The sequence below is a fragment of the Brachyistius frenatus genome, unplaced genomic scaffold, assembly GCF_029030835.1.
Source record: "Brachyistius frenatus isolate BFR_SWC_R1_liver_20210118 unplaced genomic scaffold, ASM2903083v1 Contig_27, whole genome shotgun sequence".
NCBI classification, from domain to species: Eukaryota; Metazoa; Chordata; class Actinopteri; family Embiotocidae; genus Brachyistius; species Brachyistius frenatus.
The window spans coordinates 313,395-331,941 of record NW_027210626.1 but is presented as its reverse complement, the minus strand read 5'-3'; the positions used below and the strand labels follow the sequence as shown (position 1 = coordinate 331,941).

The following is an 18,547-nucleotide window of genomic DNA, read 5'->3' as shown; positions in this document are numbered from 1 at the left end:
TGTTTCAGTTGTTAGCAGAATAAGCTCTAATTGTGCCTCACTGCACTCGTGTCTGATCCTGTTCAGTTTTTTGTTTTCTTTTACCACAAATTTTTGGAAAAGTTGTCATGAACCGTCTATACGAAGATGTGTTTCTGTGAAAATGTCTTCAATATATATCGATTAGCCTGTCAGATATTACTGTTGCTCTTTCTCGGTGCGCTCTGCCCGTCTGATGCATGTCTGGTTTGGTTCATCTCTCTCAGTTTCTCATGTTTTTCCACTAACTGACACAAACTAATGTGTTGGGTTGTTAAAGATCCTTCCAATCTGCACCTGCGTGTTTGGGAATGTGCTGCAGTCGGTAGTACCAAACCATAAATAAAAACACATATTGAATTTTTAACATTTTTTTACCTCTTGCTTGGTAAAACTCATCACACACGCACGCACGCACGCACGCACGCACACACACACACACACACACACACACACACACACACAGCAGTGTGTATTTAACCTGCCTTTCTTTTAGAAACCTTACACACAGAGCTTGGTGACCTGTGTTATCACCATGTCAAGGCGTTCACACAGATACTTGAATTTGGGCCAGCCAGGGCTTCACATAACTGGACTGTGGTTGTGTTAAGTTGACCGTGATGTCTTATTCAGTGTGACCTAGAGAGGAGCGTAGAATAATAACAATACCACTATCGACTGTGGGGGTCCCCCTGAGGCTCCAGTATTATAATGGGCAATGACTACATAACCTCCGATAGAAGAAGTAAGCATTCTTCCTCCAACAAATGAAAAGTAATTGTGCTGCTCTTACGCTGTACTTTATCATGTCGCAGCATCTTAATGGTTTTATCATAGAAGTAAAACAAGAAGCGAACAGAGCACGCAGTCTTGTGGTTTCCTGCTCGTGGTGCGGTCGCACTCTCAGTCGGGTCGCCTGAAGACTAATAACTCTGCTGAAGAGAATCTAAGGAAATGTAGTCAAATCCAAAGTTGTACTCCTTGTTGTGACGGTGTGTGCTTTTCTCTTCCATTGCCTTAAACAGCTTTAACAGCTTTTAGTTCGAGGCTTCGAGTAGTGTTAATGCACATGTGACAAAGATAGGTTTAACTTGTAATCTGTGTGTTTCCCAGGTGTCAGTGGTACTTCAAGGCCAAGATGACCTCAGAGGAGAAACGGAGGACGACTTATCAGAATGGACACGGTAAATCAATTAGCCCCCCCCCCCCCTCTCTTTCCTGATGTCTTGCTTCATCCTGTAGTGTAACATGGCACAGGAAGTCTTTTTTTAGTATACTTTAGTAAAACTTCAAGTGTGTTGGGGAGTTTTCATAGTGTTAACATTACTTTGGCCAGAATGTCTGGCCATTTAGTGCAAAAGTGCCAGGTTTAGTTATTTTGTGGTGTGTCCTTGCCAATGAGCAGGCGAGGAGAAACAAGAAAAAAAGAGATGCTTTGAGTCACAGTTAGAAGCTAGCAGGCTACGCTAACCACCTGCTCCTCTCTTTGCATTCAACGTGCACGGTGGACTACTGTATGGGTCATTTCCCGTGTGTTCCTGTTCTTCTGCATATTTAATTTTTTACTGGAATGACAGAGTCCACCGTGAGCTTTTACAGAACATAAAAAAAAAAAACACCGCCGGCTAATATCAGAAATGCTCGTAATGAGGAAGTATCTACCTTTTTATTTTATTTTTTTTTTGTGCCAAAAATTCTCAGTCAGACAAACGGAGCAAAATGCTCTGAACCACCTTCATCTTCCTGTCTCTTCCTCCTCCTCTCGTTCCTCCTCTCTCTTCCACCTCACGTCCCCTCAGGTTTCATTTGATGTTCGACATGACTTTTTCCTTTTTTTTTTTTGATTTTGTATTTTTTGATTAATCTGGTTACATATCTACATCCCTGAGCTGTCTGCTTCCGCACTCTTGTACTTTCCTGCCTCTTTTGCTCTCTTTTGTCTTTTAATACCCAACTTTTCATTCCAGACATGAAAAACACAAATTGAAATGAGATCTGCGAGGTGAAGGGAAAAAAAAAAAAAAAAAAGAGAAAAGAAAGTTGTCTGAAAGTGAGCAGAAAGATGAAGATGGGGGGGGGGGCGAGGTGAGGGGAATTTGCAAGAGGAGAAATGAGCGTGAGGGCAACCGGGTTTAAAGGAGGAAGAGAGGAAAGGACAAAGAGAAATGAGAAATGTTTTAAGAGGACAGTCGGGTTGAAGCCGGAGAGCCAGAAAAAGTGAAAGAAAAAAAAATATATATCAAATTAGTGTCGGAAGGTGGCACATAGGTCTCGGATATTCAAGATTAAAACACACATTTTGCGCGCGAGTGTATGCGTGTGTTCACTCCGAAAGCGTTGTTCTTCAGAAGCCTCTCTCTCTCCCTCCTGTGTCCGGCCTCAGCAGAGAGTGATGTGAGCAGCAGCTTTGAGGCGTCGGTTCGACAAACAAACGTTGTTTTTAGTTTTGTGATACTGCATCGAACTCTGAGGGAGAAGCGCAGCGTCTGTCTGGCCTCCCTCCGCTGGGAAGTCAGGGTCAAAATAAATGATTATTATACCGCTGACTTGCTCAAGGGCACGTAGGCAGGGTGGCAGTATGTAAATAGCGGCTAAAAACTTCAGTTTAAAGACCTACTCAATGACTTGCGGTCTGCTAGAGAGACGATATCGAACGGAGTAACTCGCATCTCAGAATCAATAATATCAATAATGGTTGGGAAATATGTCTCTTTGAATCATTGTTGGGTTTGTTTGTATAATGATCTGACGTACGCCATTGAAACACTATCAAAAAAACTGGTTTTCTTTTTTTCTTTTTCATTTATCTAAGATGTGTGGAGTGTGTAAATGTGTGGGTCTATCTTCTTTTTTGTGGGTTTGTTCAAGTTTTACACGTGTGCCAAAATTGGGACAACTTAAACACTTATTTCAGTTTTCTATTTCACCTTCTCTGCTTGTTTGCTTACCAGTTTGTATGTATTCAGTGGCAACAGAAAAACGTTTGAGTCCTGTGCAGGTGCAGTCAGCCTTTCACAGATCATTTATCTATTATTTTTTTTCCCCACTCGCGATTTTGGACGCACTTTCTTTGGTGTAAGTGGCAGAAGAAAGTTGTACAAGTAGCAACAGTAAACGTAGTTGCTTCAATAACAATTATGAACAGTAATTCTAAAGTCATTGTAGTTAAGTTGATTTTAACCTCAAACCTGATCATGATGTTAAAAAGCACACACTCCTGTTCATTGTATTGATTCTCCTCCCTGTGTGTCTACAGTCCCTTTCCCAGGGATAAAGACGTACGTGGATCCTGATACGTACGAAGACCCCACGCAGGCTGTCCACGAATTCACCAAGGAAATCGATCCGTCCAGGATCCGCATTGAGAGGGTGATCGGAGCCGGTATACACACACACACACACACACACACACACACACACACACACACACACACACACACACACACACACACACACGGGCCTGCACACACTGTTACGCACTCACCCACTCGTGTCTCTCTGATTCATGCCGTCCGCTGCGGGCAGGCGAGGATCATTTCACGTCGGTTAGGATACAATCGCTTTAAATGTGCATACGAGCTGATCTATTTACATTCCAGTCATACAGTTGCTGTGAAAGTGCTTCTACTCCATTGTATGCACTAAAGAGGATGTGGTTTGCCGTTTCCGAGTGTCTCACTGTCATTTTCTCAGCACACACTGTTGGAATATTAAAGCTTTTAACAGGTTTAGAGAACAAAAGAAAGTATAAGAATAGATTCAGGGCTTCTTTTTAAGTGAGTGTTATGAAGTTCAACTCCTCAGAGGAGCAGTAATAAGGCTGGAGGTTATATGGAAACTGCAACACTGCCCCCAGGTGGTCTGCTGTGCTTCCTGCTGATGGTGGGTAGTTTGATGACAGACTCCCTACCTTGTGTGTGTGTGTGTGTGTGTGTGTGTGTGTGTCCTCATGATGTAAATCATAAAATGTTGGTATAAAAACGTGATTTAAGTTCTGTGAGGTTCGGTTCGGTTAACATTTAAGATCAGGCCAGCGGTGGTAAGGGTTAAGGTCTCCAGGAAATAAATGGAAGTCCGTTTTAATATCCTCTGAAGTGATGGAAACAGGACTGTGTTTGTGTTCTCCAGGTGAATTCGGCGAGGTGTGCAGCGGTCGGCTTCGAACACCGGGGAAAAAGGAGATTGCCGTGGCGATAAAGACGCTGAAAGGAGGCTATGTGGAGCGTCAGAGGCGGGACTTCCTGCGCGAGGCCTCTATCATGGGCCAGTTTGACCACCCCAACATCATCAGGCTGGAGGGCGTGGTCACTAAAAGTAAGAGGGCTTATGGGAGATTTGGCTTATTTTGACTCGGTTTTAGAGATGAGTATTCAAGGTAACTGTTACTGACCAAGAAGACCAACATGTCCCATTATGTATCTGCTTTACATTTACACATGCTGTATTTAAAACCTTTTTACAACGTCTGAAATGTGTGCTGAATACAAAAACATCCTTCATTAGTAGGTAATTCAGTTGTGAATATGAGTGACTGTAAGTGTCACTTCCTCACATTTCCATTTAGTCACTGCCAACAAATCACGCTGGCGGTCGCCTGCTCAAACTCACTCGGCTGCTTCTTCTGTAAGTTCCTGTCCAGCAGTTTTGTCATCTGCCGATGACCTAAATGCCGCGTTCACGTTAAGTCTATCGCTTTAAAGCAAAACGAAATGCAACGGGAGCATTTGAAGTTGTTGTCTCTTCACCCATCACAGCGCTGTTTGTCGCCGTCTGTCGGATAAATTCTCGCCTTTTGGTCGTTTGAATGTTAAATTGCTGCAAAAACACCTTTAAGGTTGCAGCAGCCTCATTTTTATGTTATGTTTTCAGGTTGTCCGTCTTAATGTCAGGAACACCTTGTGGGAAGTTCTTCAACTTTGGCGCTAACGTTCACTCGCACACGAGGATGCAGTGATTCACATTTGGTGCCCCAGGGTCAAAGGTCACTGTGACCTCGGAAAACATATTCGTGGTCATAATTCAATATTTAATTCGCTATTTGTGAGAAAACTTTGTACAAATGTCGATTTGTAAATGACGAAGTGACGTTCTATATCCAAAAGGTCAAAGGTCAACGTCACTGGGACATCTTAATGTTCAACACCATAACTCAGGAAATGATTTACAACTGTGGTGACTGTATAAATCTTCTGTGCAGTCAGGTCGAGGATGTGTGTGATTTTGCTCATTTTATACAGATAGAGTCCGATTTACTAAAGAAACCACAGAATACGTAGAAAACGTGGTTTTACACCCGTTAAACATTTCTGAGATGTCCTCTTTTATTTGCCGACGTTTTAATATATGCCGTTCATTTTTATTTTTCGCATAATGTCTTGCCATCTTCTTATAATTTCATCTGTTGGTCTTTTTGTTTTTCCCACAGTATTGACTTCCTTCGCTGATTATCTTCTACACAGCGTTTTATTATTGTCATATTTATAGGCTATTTATTCATTTCAATGGGTTCCGATTTCCTTTTGCTTTTGCGGTCGTTCTGTCGGCTGGAATCACTTTAAATACAGCGATTTGCACCTGATATCAAAGACGCAATTACTTTCAGTAAATCGGTGCAAAATAAATGTGCAAACTTTTGGAATAAACACAGAATTTATTACCCTATATTTGAGATCTTACTAAATCAGGCCTATATAGTCTTGTATTGTGTTCATGTTTTTGTCATTATCCTCTACACAGCCTACGTGTAAATATGTGTTTGTTGTTGCATGTGTGTGTTTACATGGTGTGCAAGTGACCAGTACGTGTGGTTGTGAAAGTTCAAATACCCCTTTTTTTTTCTTTTTTTTTTTCTTTTTTTGCAGGAATAAACTTTGTCCACAAAAGGTGTGTGTGTGTGTGTGTGTGTGTGTGTGTGTGTGTGTGTGTGTGTGTGTGTGTGTGTGTGTGTGTGTGTGTGTGTGTGTGTGTGTGTGTGTGTGTGTGTGTGTGTGTGTGTGTGTGTGTGTGTGCGTGTGTGCGTGTGTGTGTGTGGACTTAACGAGCTCTGTTTTACGGGGCTCACCCAGTGCAACATATGGTTGTTTTTACAGGGGGTGTATAAACGGAGACATCGCTGTGAATATAAATGTGTCCCCTTAAGACTTTGATCCCCTGCCTAGATGCAGACAGAGGACGCTCCTCCGCTCCGATCCCTGCTGATAACGACTCGAGCAATAACAGTTTTTAAAGGCCAATACTGCCATTATTGCATTAATGCTGCTGATTGCTGATATTTTGCTGGTAATTGTAGTTTTTTTTTTGGTCTTCTACTATCTCTAAGGCGTGAGCGAAAGAGTTAAAAAAAATAATAATAACTTGCACACAACATGGAGCTGATTCTTCTGGTGAGACTTCTGATGCTGAAAAAAAATAAAACCATTTCGAGTGGTCGAGAAGGACTTTTCATCACGTCAGAGGTCGACAACTCTAACTGCACTGAACAGACAGTGAAAGGTCTGTTACCTCTGAATAGCAACTTTTTCAAATCTATTTATATCGCCCTTCCTCAGTCACAAACCTTCATCTCCTCATGAGATACAGGTGAAATGTCTCGAGCAAGGTGAACATGTTTCTTTGTTTTAAAAAAAAAAAAAGTACCATCAAAGCACTTCGGCAGGTGTCAGAAAATATTGATTTAGGAAGAATCACAATTTATTTTAAGGTTCATCTGCCTTTATATGAAAGGAAGTTATCAGAGCAAACCATTTCCCGTGACTGCCAATCCAATAGTACACACACACACACACACACACACACACACACACACACACACACACACACACACACACACACACACACACTACACTACACGCTACGCACATCCAATCACGCAATCAAAAGCCATTTGTGTTTGGCAGTGGAGCATCAGACTGTATATAGAGAGGCACTAAATTTGAGTATCCTCTCCGTGTCTGTTTGTCTTCTCCTCACTCTCTCCGTGTGTCTCTTCCTCCATCTGTTGTTGTTCTTCGGAGACTAATTATGGAGAGTATTGTGCTGTGACTGACTGCTATACCTGCTCTGAAATAGCAGGCGACGCATTAGATCCTGGTAAACAGGTGCGTTTGTTTTTGTTCAGGTGCTGCACTGCATAAATATATATTGTTTCCAGACCTCGCTAATTAGCTCAGGAAAGCCAAGCTTGATCAAATCATTTTTATCTATCCCTGCTGGATTTGTCTGGCAACAGAAGACATTCAAAAGAATATGGTGATAGGATTTTGCAGATTTTAAAACCCGTTTGGTCCGAGGTACAGAAAAAGGCTCTGCTCATCCATCCATTCACTGACTGTATCTCCTCCTCTCCTGTGACAGGACTGTAGGTTACCATCAGCATTATTTAGCTTTGATTATTTCTGAAGCCGTGTTGATTTTAAACTGTTTGGCTCGCTGAAATGAAGGCAGCATTATACTTTAAGAGATTACCGCAACACCTAACATGTAAAATTGCCCATTCATAACACAGCCATTAAAATATAATAAAATAATCACATTCTGTGATACCAGCATGAATTAAGAGGCATTTTCTGAGAAGTGTTTTAACCTGCGGCTGTTTCGAATCTGCTTTGAACCTGATTGGAAGGAGCAGGAAGTCCACTGCAATGACAAAACGTTGGTGTTCAAGTGACCATGGCCTGCACCATCTGTTTCCTCATAATTATGTTGTGCTTTGGACACTTCCAGACGTTTCTTATCGAAAAGCTTTGAATGAGCTTTTCTTCTCAAAGGTGGTGGGTAAGTTAACCCAGTGTGCATTTACCAAATCAACCTCTCAGTTGTCATCCTGCAAGTGTTTCTCTTGTCAAAAAAAAAACAACAACAAAAAAACGGCTGAGGCCTTTGTGTAGTTTGTGGGGGTTTTGTGTGACGGTGTAATTGCTGCCTTTGTCCCCTTTGAGCAATAACGAGCCGATCGCTACACTTTTCTGCAACATATGATATAATCGTCAAAAACATAAAGTGGTTATGACAGAAGCCTCTCTGGGGTCAGTCCGTCTCGCTGATGACATGTTGTAGTCACTGAAACAGCCATTAACATTGTGACTGTTGTTACCTGTCGGTTACTTCATTGTTTATCAAAATAAATATCTATTACGAGATGGAGCAGATGTAATTTCAGGATTGTTGTGAAATGATATGATGTGTGAAACGTCCCTTCGTGTCCGATTTGCCTTTTTCTGCTGCAACGATGCAGAGCGTGGTCGTTGAAATCTGTAATCCTGAGAAAATGATCTTGAGGAAATAAGGAGTGTGTGTTGCGTTTGTGTGTTTGCAGGCAGGCCGGTGATGATCGTGGTGGAGTACATGGAAAACGGATCACTGGACTCATTTCTTCGGGTGAGTGTTGAAGTGATCAGACAACTCGAGCATGATTATGGCCTCAGATGATATCAAAGCCACTTGTCATGAATATAGCTGAGTGCCTTCGCACGTCTTTCTTTTGAGGTCATTATAACACCTTGCAGGCAGATGGAGAGATCTCCCTCAGTCACTTCTGTGAATTATGGAAGAATGAAGCATATTGTCCTCTCAGTTTACTGCCTGCATAATTCTGAACAAACTGTTTTCTCTTGTCCGTAAGAATTACTGAATTGTTTCACCATATATTCTGTTTTTCGTCTTTCCTTTGTCCTTTTGTTTCTCCATTTCCACCCTCCTATTCTCTCTGATTGTCTGTGCTGTCTCCGGTTTGTATAATGGCTCCTTTCTCTGTCTGTTTATTTCCCACTGTGTCCTGCTCTCGCTGTCAGCAACATGATGGTCACTTCACTGTCATCCAGCTGGTTGGCATGCTGCGTGGCATCGCCTCGGGCATGAAGTATCTGTCAGACATGGGCTACGTTCACAGAGACCTGGCAGCTCGAAACATCCTGGTCAACAGCAATCTGGTGTGTAAAGTGTCAGACTTTGGCCTGTCCCGAGTGCTGGAGGACGACCCGGAGGCGGCTTACACCACAACGGTACACCTGACACCCCCAAAACTCAGCCCTCGTAACACAAGCAGCTGCTGCTAATTTATCGCAGCTTTTAACAAGGCTAAATAGTTGTTGTTGGTTTTTTTTATTTCACAACAGGGAAATCAGTTGTTTGTGTAAAGAGTCCACACAGGGGTTAAATCCATTAGGTTAGTGTGGAAGTGAGTGGCATGTCGGGTCAGATATGATGGACATGATGCCTAATTACCTCATCTAATTTCAACACTGAACTTTTATGGGGAGCTATTAACCTGAGTGCATCAGGAACTTTATATTTTCTGATGGATTCAAGAGTGTTAAATATTAAAACATTGTACAGCAGTGACCCCCTGACCCAAGTCGGGACTTTTATTCTCAGAGCGTTCCTCTAAGAAAGAGGTGACTTCTCAGTGAAACTCCCCTCAATAAAGGTTCAAAATCAAAGATTAAGAACTCATCTGGAGGACAATGTAATGATCCTGCTGGACCTCAAATTTGTTTGGTTCTTAAATACGAAAGCTGCTGATGAAAAAAATCATTGTTGATGTTCATTTGTGTTTTAGCTCCACAGAACAAGCAGCGACAGAACTAACCATCTCTGGTAATAAACACTTCCTGCCTGTAAAATACTCGGGCGGTTGCTGCTGCTCGTGATTGGAGCCTCATACTGTATATGTTTAATAATAATAATTCAGTCACTTAATCAATGCATCTGAAAAGAGATGAAAAATCCTATCTGTTCTTTTACGATGAAGTATTAGGGCAACGTTAAGAGACAAAAAGGAGGAATATATTTATTTGTTTTGCACTTAGAGAATAAAGTGTAAATGTCAAGAATAAATTAGACATTTTAGTCAAATTTAGGAGAATCAAACCAAACTAGCTTTGTACTAGCTTTAGCACATACTTCTGCAAAATGCTTGAAGTTATTTTAGCACATAAACACAGTGTGGTCACAAGCATTAGGATGTGGTACACATAAGTATAGCGTCTTCAGCCACAGGGAAGTTGTGTTATACACAATTACCCACCAAGCAAATTAAATATTAGAAATATACACTAAATAATGTCTTATTTTTGTATTTCACCCCTATTTTAATACCACATAGTGAAATCAAGGAAACAGTCTTCAGTCTTAACAGGAGCAGCAGAGTAACTCAAGTTCCCAGATGTCAGTGTGGAAAAGCACATTTTCCACTGAAGGACACACATTTCAGATTGTACATGCTCATGCTATTTATATATGCTTGAAACGTAACATAATTTATGCAAATCTCTGCTCTCACTTGATTAGACCGATGAAATTTGGGCTTTTCTGCTTTCTTCTCCGAAGGCCAGCAAAAGATGGAGTTGCTAGATTGCAGAAGTTAAACTTTTCTAAACTCTTGTGCTGAAGACAGTTCAATAATCTGTTTGAGCCCACTGTGACCTCCATTTCCTGGTTGGTATTGGGGTTTTTGTGTGACGCAAATGCTGTGTTTATGGCTCCGAGTTGAGCTTTCTGCTTCACTAAGCTGCTTGAAGTGAAGTAAGGTGAGAGGAGAAAACTGCAGCCAATAAAAATGGGATATTCAGAATAGTGGAGCATGCATGATGTAGATTAGATTAGATTTAGACTTTATTAATCCCACAGTGGGGAAATTTAGTCGTCACAGCAGCATAAAAACACAAAAAAGGTGCACACAATATGAAAATAATTACAATACATATACATAAAAATACAATAGATAAAAATAATTATTTTAGAAATAAATAGGAGCAATAAATAAATACACACACACACAGACTATATACACAAAAATAAAAACAAATATATACAAGATATTTGCAGGATTAATGAAATATAAGTGTTTTTAAATAATTGCATAGCTTTAAGAGCTACTTTCTTCGAGTTGAAACTCTGTTGGGAAGCATCGTTTGCAGGTCGAAGCTGCTGAGATATTTTGTTAAATAATTTGTTGGATTCGGCACTCAGAGTCCAGACTGCAAGCATTTAAGCAGTTCCACATTTTGACTTCTTCTTTAGCTCTTAACTTGAGCACATTCAAACAGAAATTGTACAATAAAGTACAATGTCCCAGCTTTCATTTGTGTAGTTGTATGTCAGTGCAGAAGTAGTGATTTTAGCAAATTGTGCCTAAAGTTTCAAAAGTAATTGGCTGGACAAACAAAAGAATGCGAACAAAATCATTGTTAAAATGTTGTGGAAAATCTTTGGCACTCAATGACGGCCTCAACTGACCTCTTTCATGCATGAACAGACACTGAAAAGATGCACAGCTGCCCAAAAGACATTTAGTCCCCAATTATTTTGAACCCCTGCAATGGGAGACATTGTATTAAAATGGTTTTATCTCTCGCGATTTTTTTTTGATTGGCATAATTGTACTCAAAATAAAGCAGAAACTGGGAGCTTTGATGTAGTAATCAATTATTTTTCAAATGAAATACGCTGAAGCACACAGCCTGCAGAGAGAGAACAAGTGTAACTGTGCAAATATTTACTGTCTGGTCTATAAGAAACAATTTTAAACAAGAAGATTGTTTTGTGGAGTTTACTCAGGTCGAAGCTTCTGTTCTGTTTTCAAACTTTCCTGATACCCTCGTGTTTTTGAGTCTGTCCATGACTTCATACATTATTTGTGTGTCTTGTGTGTTTTGTCTTGTCTGTGCAAACAGGGTGGGAAGATCCCGATCCGATGGACGGCTCCTGAGGCCATCTCATACAGGAAATTCTCCTCGGCCAGCGACGCGTGGAGCTACGGCATCGTCATGTGGGAAGTGATGTCGTATGGTGAACGGCCATATTGGGAGATGTCCAATCAGGATGTGAGTATTATATGTACTGCATTCATCCACCAAGAGAAAGAGCGAATTAATCCAAGGCAGGAAAATGTCTTTAGAGCTACAAAAAGAACACCGAACATACTCTTAACTGCATGATGATCTCCTCCTTCTGCAGTCACAATGACTCAGTCTGAAATATTTAGAGCCTTAAAGCGTGAAAGGTTTTAATGCAGTCTGCTGCCTGTTCAAGATATCTGACGGCAAAGTTAAAGGAACTGGACCTCGACACAAAGATGTTTTTTGGTGATTATTGTAAAGGGCGAAAAGACAATATTGGCATCAGTTTCTGTGTAGAATTTTCGGAGTATTTAAAAGTTATCTACTTTCCATTTTAGTCATTAATTTAAGTGTTCAATTATATGTGTTGCACATTTTATCTAAGTATGTTATATAAATGTCAGGTTTGTCTTTTTTTTTTTTATTTCTTACCCATGTGAAAAGTATTTTTTTATTATTATTATTAGAATCAGCCTTGAAAAAAAGTCCAACATCTCTCAAAGTAAACTGACAAATGAAAGCTGCTGTCTTGGTTACAATACATTCATAAAAATAAATATATTATTCTACATAAGCTTGCTGCACTAGTTTTACTGTTCATTTTCCATCTGTTTGGATTTATAGAGAAATTAGTTTGACAAAGACACAACTCGTGTTTTAATGAGAAGACAGTGACTGTATTTGTGCTTTGGATTTAAAGTTCCTTTACGTGATTTGTTCGGTGCGTTAGTGACACGTGTTCCTCTCCCAGTTTGACTCTGTAACCTCAACACAACAACAAGTCCTGCTCCACTGAGTGAGTTCTGAGTTTGTTTTCCATTAGATCCGTTCAAGTCGTTGCCCTTTTACCTGCTCTGTGGCTGTTTACTCACATCAAAAGTCGACCTCTTAGAGAAGGGAGGTGAGGAACAGAAATGCAGCCGAGATCCACCAAAAGGATGAAAAAGATGAATAAGAGGGAATGGAGAAGAGCAGGAAAGGTCAGAGGTTCAGAGGACTCGGGTCCAGTCAACGGGGGGTTTAAAGCTGTGGATTGAGTGTGGCTGAGCGACCCGCTGATCTCTGGGCTGCGGTCAGGGATTGGAAGGACCGCGGTGGAAGCAGATCCATCCCTCTGTCCGCTGAGTGTGAAAGCTCCACCGTAATCCCTTCAACCCCTTACACACACACACACATCCACTGACATCTCCACACACACACACACACACACACACACACACACACACACACACACACACACACACACACACACACACACACACACACACACACACACACACACTCTCTAACACACACACACATCCACTGACACCTCCACACACACTCACACACACTCACTCACACTCTCTCTCTCTCACACACACACACGCTTTCTCTCTCACACTCTCACACACACACACACTCTCTCTCTCTCTCTCTCACACACACACACACACACTCTCTCTCTCTCTCTCTCTCTCTCACACCCACACACACACACGCACACACACACACACACACACACACACACACACACACACACACATCCATGAAGGTCCCAGGGTTTGGGGAGGATTTGTGCTGTTTGGGAATTGCTTAGAAGTGCTTTCCAAGGCAAAGGGCCAGCCAAGCCATGAAACCTCACCTCATCTCATCGCGGTCACACTTTATCACTGCTCCCTACAAAGATACTCGGACATACTCTACTTCTACTTGGACTGAAATTCATAAAGGGATTTATACTGCTGTGCTGCACATGTGGAAATTGATTTAAGCACAAGAATAACAGATCGAGTTCAGATTTCTTTGTATTACACAGGAAATTTAACCTCCAATGGGGGTACAAATAACCAACATATAACCAACGTGTGAAAGGAGACAAAGGGGTTCATCAAAATTAGAGCACCTCAGTTATTATGTCAGATATAGACATACAGTATACATTTTAATTATTTGAACATTGAGGTTTGCCATTTGCAACATGGGGCTGCTATATTTTTTTATTTTATGTGGAACATTCTTGGGAAATGTCAGAACTTGCACACAACCTAATTACTTGCTTTTAAATGGCATAATATAAATTGTCAGAAGAATTATTTTTTTTTTTTAATTTGAAAAGTAGGACCAACTCACAGCACTACCATTTTTTTTTTTTTTTTTTTTTTTTTTTTTGTAAATGCAAGCCCATATTCTCAGACCTCACAGGCAAATGCATATAATGCCAACAAATGATCCGGTCTTGGTGTACTGCAGTCTGCAAAGAGATTGGAAAAACAGCCGTTTAAAAGGCCACACTAACTTTTAAACCAAACAGAGGAATTTCTAAGAAAGATTAAATTCCTACACAGCAGGTTCGTTCCACATTTCGACCTCTCAACACATCCAACTCTTTCTCCAGGTGATTCTGTCCATCGAAGAGGGCTACCGGCTGCCGGCGCCGATGGGCTGCCCCGTGGCCCTGCACCAACTGATGCTGCACAGTTGGCAGAAGGAGAGAAATCATCGGCCCAAATTCACAGATGTTGTTTCTTTCCTGGATAAACTAATTCGTAACCCGAGCAGCCTGCTACCCCTGGTAGAGGACATCCAGAGGTACAGTATTGATGTGGATCTTTTGTTGTAAAACAAATTAAATGCAATGTAACCAACATTATGTTAACCAAATTCACCAATTTGAATTATTGTGCAGAAGGAACGTATTTTTCAAGCCTCTCTGGAAGGACTCTTGTTTCACAGAAGAGCGTGAAAGTTGTTTACGTGATAATAAACACTGAGCTATAATAGGACTCTCCTAAATCAGGCAAAGATGGGACACATTTCAATGATACTTGATAGAAGCTTTTACTCCTACGCCTGAGAGGATCTCCAGATCTTTGTCGCTCTGAGAACTTTGTGTCATTCCAGTTTTCCAACGCTGAGATGCTTTAAAAACGCAGTCGGGATCTGACATTAACTTTTTATTTGTTTTAATTTTTTGTATCAGTCTACCAGAGTCTCCGGGGGAGGACATGGACTACCCAATGTTCATCTCTGTCGGTGACTGGCTGGACTCCATCAAGATGAGTCAGTACAAGAGCAATTTCATGGCAGCAGGTTACAACACATTGGATTCTGTGGCGAGGATGAGCATTGAGTGAGTAGAGGAGCCAAAACATAACATGAGAAAAAGACAGGAAACCAAATAGAAGTTAACTTTGTAGCATCGGTGTTGATTTAAAGGCACACTCTTGATTTCACTCATGTTCAGTGTGAATGTCTTCTGTGGCTCTGAGGGAGCTCTTAAAGGTCCAGACCGTAACCATAGTAACGACATACAGAAACAGAGGCAGGAAGTCTGGATGTTTCAACTTCTGCTGCTTCAATTTTCACTAAGCTTTTGTCTCTCACAATTTAATTCAGTTAAACAGTTGCAGGGAAATGTAAAGGAAATGATAAAAGACCAAAGTGTACAACTAAGAGGCCGAGTTATGCATCTTACAGCCCCAGCAAGTAAAATGATAAACAACTTAAATAAGAAATGTTAAAATATTCATATCAATAAAGTGTCAGTGTCAAAACAACATGTATTAGTGGCAAATGCATGAAGGGCGAGCGTAAGTGAGGGGAAAATTCAAGGTCCTTTCATCCTGCTGCGTTTATAAGATTTATTCAAAAGGCAAGTTTTAAATGCAATCTTGAAAATAGAGAGTGTGTCTGGCTCCGCAGGAGAGGAGCCTGATAACTCGAGGCCTGCCTCCCATTTTAAACCTGGAAACGCTCCGAATCGGGAGCAAGCCTTCACTACGAGAGCCCAGCGTTTGGTTGGGGTGATAGGAGGGATAGGTTACACCTCTATTGTAAAGTAGAGCTTGATTATTAAGGGCTTTAAATGTCCGGAGCAGAATTCTATTTTTAATTTTATAGGAAGCCAATAAAGGGAAGCTAAAATGGGGAAAATATTCGGTCCCTCGTCAACTCCCATCAGCGCTCTAGAAGCAGCTTTAATATGCCCCAAACTTTGTGGGAGTACTGAACTGCACCTTAATGTTGATTTTAATTGTACGATGTCGTTCGCGTCCATTGTAAACGCTTCCCTCCCAACTCAGAATATCTCCAAAAGAGTCCGTATGCTTACAGTGCGTGCGTGTGTGTGTGTGCGTGTGCGTGTGTGTGTGTGTGTGTGTGTGTGTGTGTGTGTGTGTGTGTGTGTGTGTGTGTGTGTGTGTGCGTGTGTGCGTGCGCGCGTGTGCGTTCCCCCCCCCTCGGCCTAGAGATGTGAGGCGTATTGGCGTGGAGCTGATCGGCCACCAGAGGCGGATCATCAGCAGCGTACAGACCCTTCACCTTCAGCTACTGCACGAACAGGAGAAGGGTTTCCATGTATGAGGACACCCTTTGACACAACCTGCGCAGGACAGCTAGACAGACCAGACGGAAGTGAAGTGTAGACCATGCGACGGGCAGCCCGAAGCCTGTGCCTGACTCTTTAATTACTCGTGCAGGAGGTCAGTGGACAGACTCCTCCCTGGTCAACCCACACGTCTCATAGTAACAGACTTTTTCTACCATACACGCCGTCCACAGTCCACCTGGTTCCGCCAGACTCTTACAGCCTGATGGACTCTACAGACCGGCCCAGGCCCTCACTTAGGGGAATGTAATGCCTTGTTGCAACGACAGTACTTCGTGTTTGGAGCAACAATATTTAGAAATGTAGATTTGCAAATGTGATCTACTGAATCTTTGGACTTTTGATTGCATTTTTTTTTTTTGGGTGTCTTCATTTCTTGCTCCGGGTTATGTGCTCATGTAGCTGCTATCGGGTGTGCAATGGAAACATTTTGTCCTCTGAAAAAAAAAAAAAAAAAAGAAAGAAAGAAAAAAAAAATATCCTCAATATTTTTTACTTCAGAGTTTGATAATTTTATCATAAAGGTTTATTTGGATCGCTTTAGTTACCCGCTCTCCAGAGAATCTGGTACACTAATACTTGAAGAAAGAAAGCAAGAAGCGACATATGGAGATTTCTTGAATGTTTATAAGTGTATAGACAATTAATAATTATTATCATAACCTAATATCAATATATGTGCAGTCCTGTATGTGAAAGCCCTAGTAAATCTGGATCTTATTTAAATGTTTTATTTATTTAACCCTTTTTTTTAACAAATACAGCAATACAGTATTATGCAGTCACCTCAGTATATCTCGGAGAGATGAAGACTTGTGCAATGAGAGCGCTCTTGTTGACGTACAAACGTGAGGCTCATGCACCATCCACCTGTTTTTATTGTCACACGCTAAGCTGGCAGAAGTGCATCTGTTGCTTTCAGAGGAATAACCATACAACTCTACTCTTGACAGTTTTGAGCAACCTCACACTTGTGTGATCAGCCTGATTTCTACTCTTTTTGGATTTTTGTGAATGTTTTACATTGCCTGAAAGTACACAACCTCCACCGTCTTAACATATGAATGTTCACAGAACTTTGCTATAGATAACATGGACTTATATGGTTCTTCAGAATTTGCTCAAATCTTTTCATATCAGTGTTGTTGTTGTTTTTTTTTTTGTTTTTTTTTTAGCCTGGATCAAGACACACACGTACACATATGTACACACACATGCACATATACACACACACATATACACATACACACACACACACATACACACACACACACACACATATACACACACACATACACACACATATACACGCACACACACACATATATATCCACGTATACACACACATATACACATACACACATACATACACACACACACACATATACACATGTAAAATACAGGTGGTGGTTTGCGCTTCTGAGGAAGTTGATCCAAGATGTCAGAGGAGAAGAGTCCGTCTGTGGTGAAAGATTTCTAAATGGATCTCAGAGGACTTCTACTCCAGCTTGTGCTTACATTGTGGTCATGTGAAGGTTGGGGCAGTATGGGCAACCGGTGTACATAAACATAGTGTGAAATGAATACTGTTCTGATCTGCTGTAGGAGATGTCAGATGTCTGCCATTGAACTCAACATTTTCTTCATATTGTCGGTGGGAAATATGCAGTACTGCAGAGTAGAAGTAGTTAGTTGGCTGGAGGCAGCAGAAGTAGCTGAAAAACTGGTTGATGGAAACCGGTGAGGGGAAGAAAAAAGAAAAAAGAAAAAAAAAAGGTCGTAGTTTTAGTTTTGTGTGGTCGGAACACAGAGAGGATTAAAGAGGCAGAGAGCGAACCAACATAAACAGCAGCATCACAGCTCATCATGTGTCATTCCAACATTAGCAGTAACATGCACACACACACACACACACACACAAACACACAAACACACACAGAATGCCTTAGAGTCTGTTAACCATGCAAGACAGAAACACTTTATAGCAGTTTATACGTTTCCGAGCAGTCACAGGACCTAGCCATTAGTTCGAACAACCATCCGTCTCCAGCTGCGGCTTTTATTACAAACCGGAGCTCTGAGTAATGACGAGGGCCAGCCGGATCTGGAGATCTGTGCCTTCTGGGTCAGAGTCCTCACGCATCCAGGCCTTCAGGAGCAGGAAAGATGCACACACACACACACACACACACACACACACACACACACACACACACACACACACACACACACACACACACACACACACACACATCCAGACGCACACGTTTTTTTGCACACACACACTCACAGTCACCCTCCTCCCCCCTTCTACAGAATATGG

The 18,547-nt window shown here is 41.4% G+C and overlaps 1 protein-coding gene across 2 annotated transcripts in view; it reads left to right on the top strand.

Annotated features, from left to right (window-relative positions):
• The window catches only part of LOC138620876 (ephrin type-A receptor 6-like), a 165,037-nt gene extending 147,517 nt beyond the window's left edge, over positions 1–17,520 (top strand). The window contains exons 9-17 of one of the 2 annotated variants that reach the window (XM_069698480.1): positions 1,132–1,202; positions 3,275–3,400; positions 4,147–4,332; positions 8,333–8,394; positions 8,808–9,017; positions 11,691–11,840; positions 14,233–14,426; positions 14,818–14,967; positions 16,085–17,520. In XM_069698480.1, coding sequence (XP_069554581.1) covers positions 1,132–1,202; positions 3,275–3,400; positions 4,147–4,332; positions 8,333–8,394; positions 8,808–9,017; positions 11,691–11,840; positions 14,233–14,426; positions 14,818–14,967; positions 16,085–16,199 — 1,264 coding nt within the window. In that variant the 3' untranslated portion in view covers positions 16,200–17,520. The remainder of the gene's footprint in view (positions 1–1,131; positions 1,203–3,274; positions 3,401–4,146; positions 4,333–8,332; positions 8,395–8,807; positions 9,018–11,690; positions 11,841–14,232; positions 14,427–14,817; positions 14,968–16,084) is intronic. The other variant, XM_069698481.1, reaches the window with a different exon arrangement.
• The last annotated feature ends 1,027 nt before the right edge of the window (positions 17,521–18,547 follow it).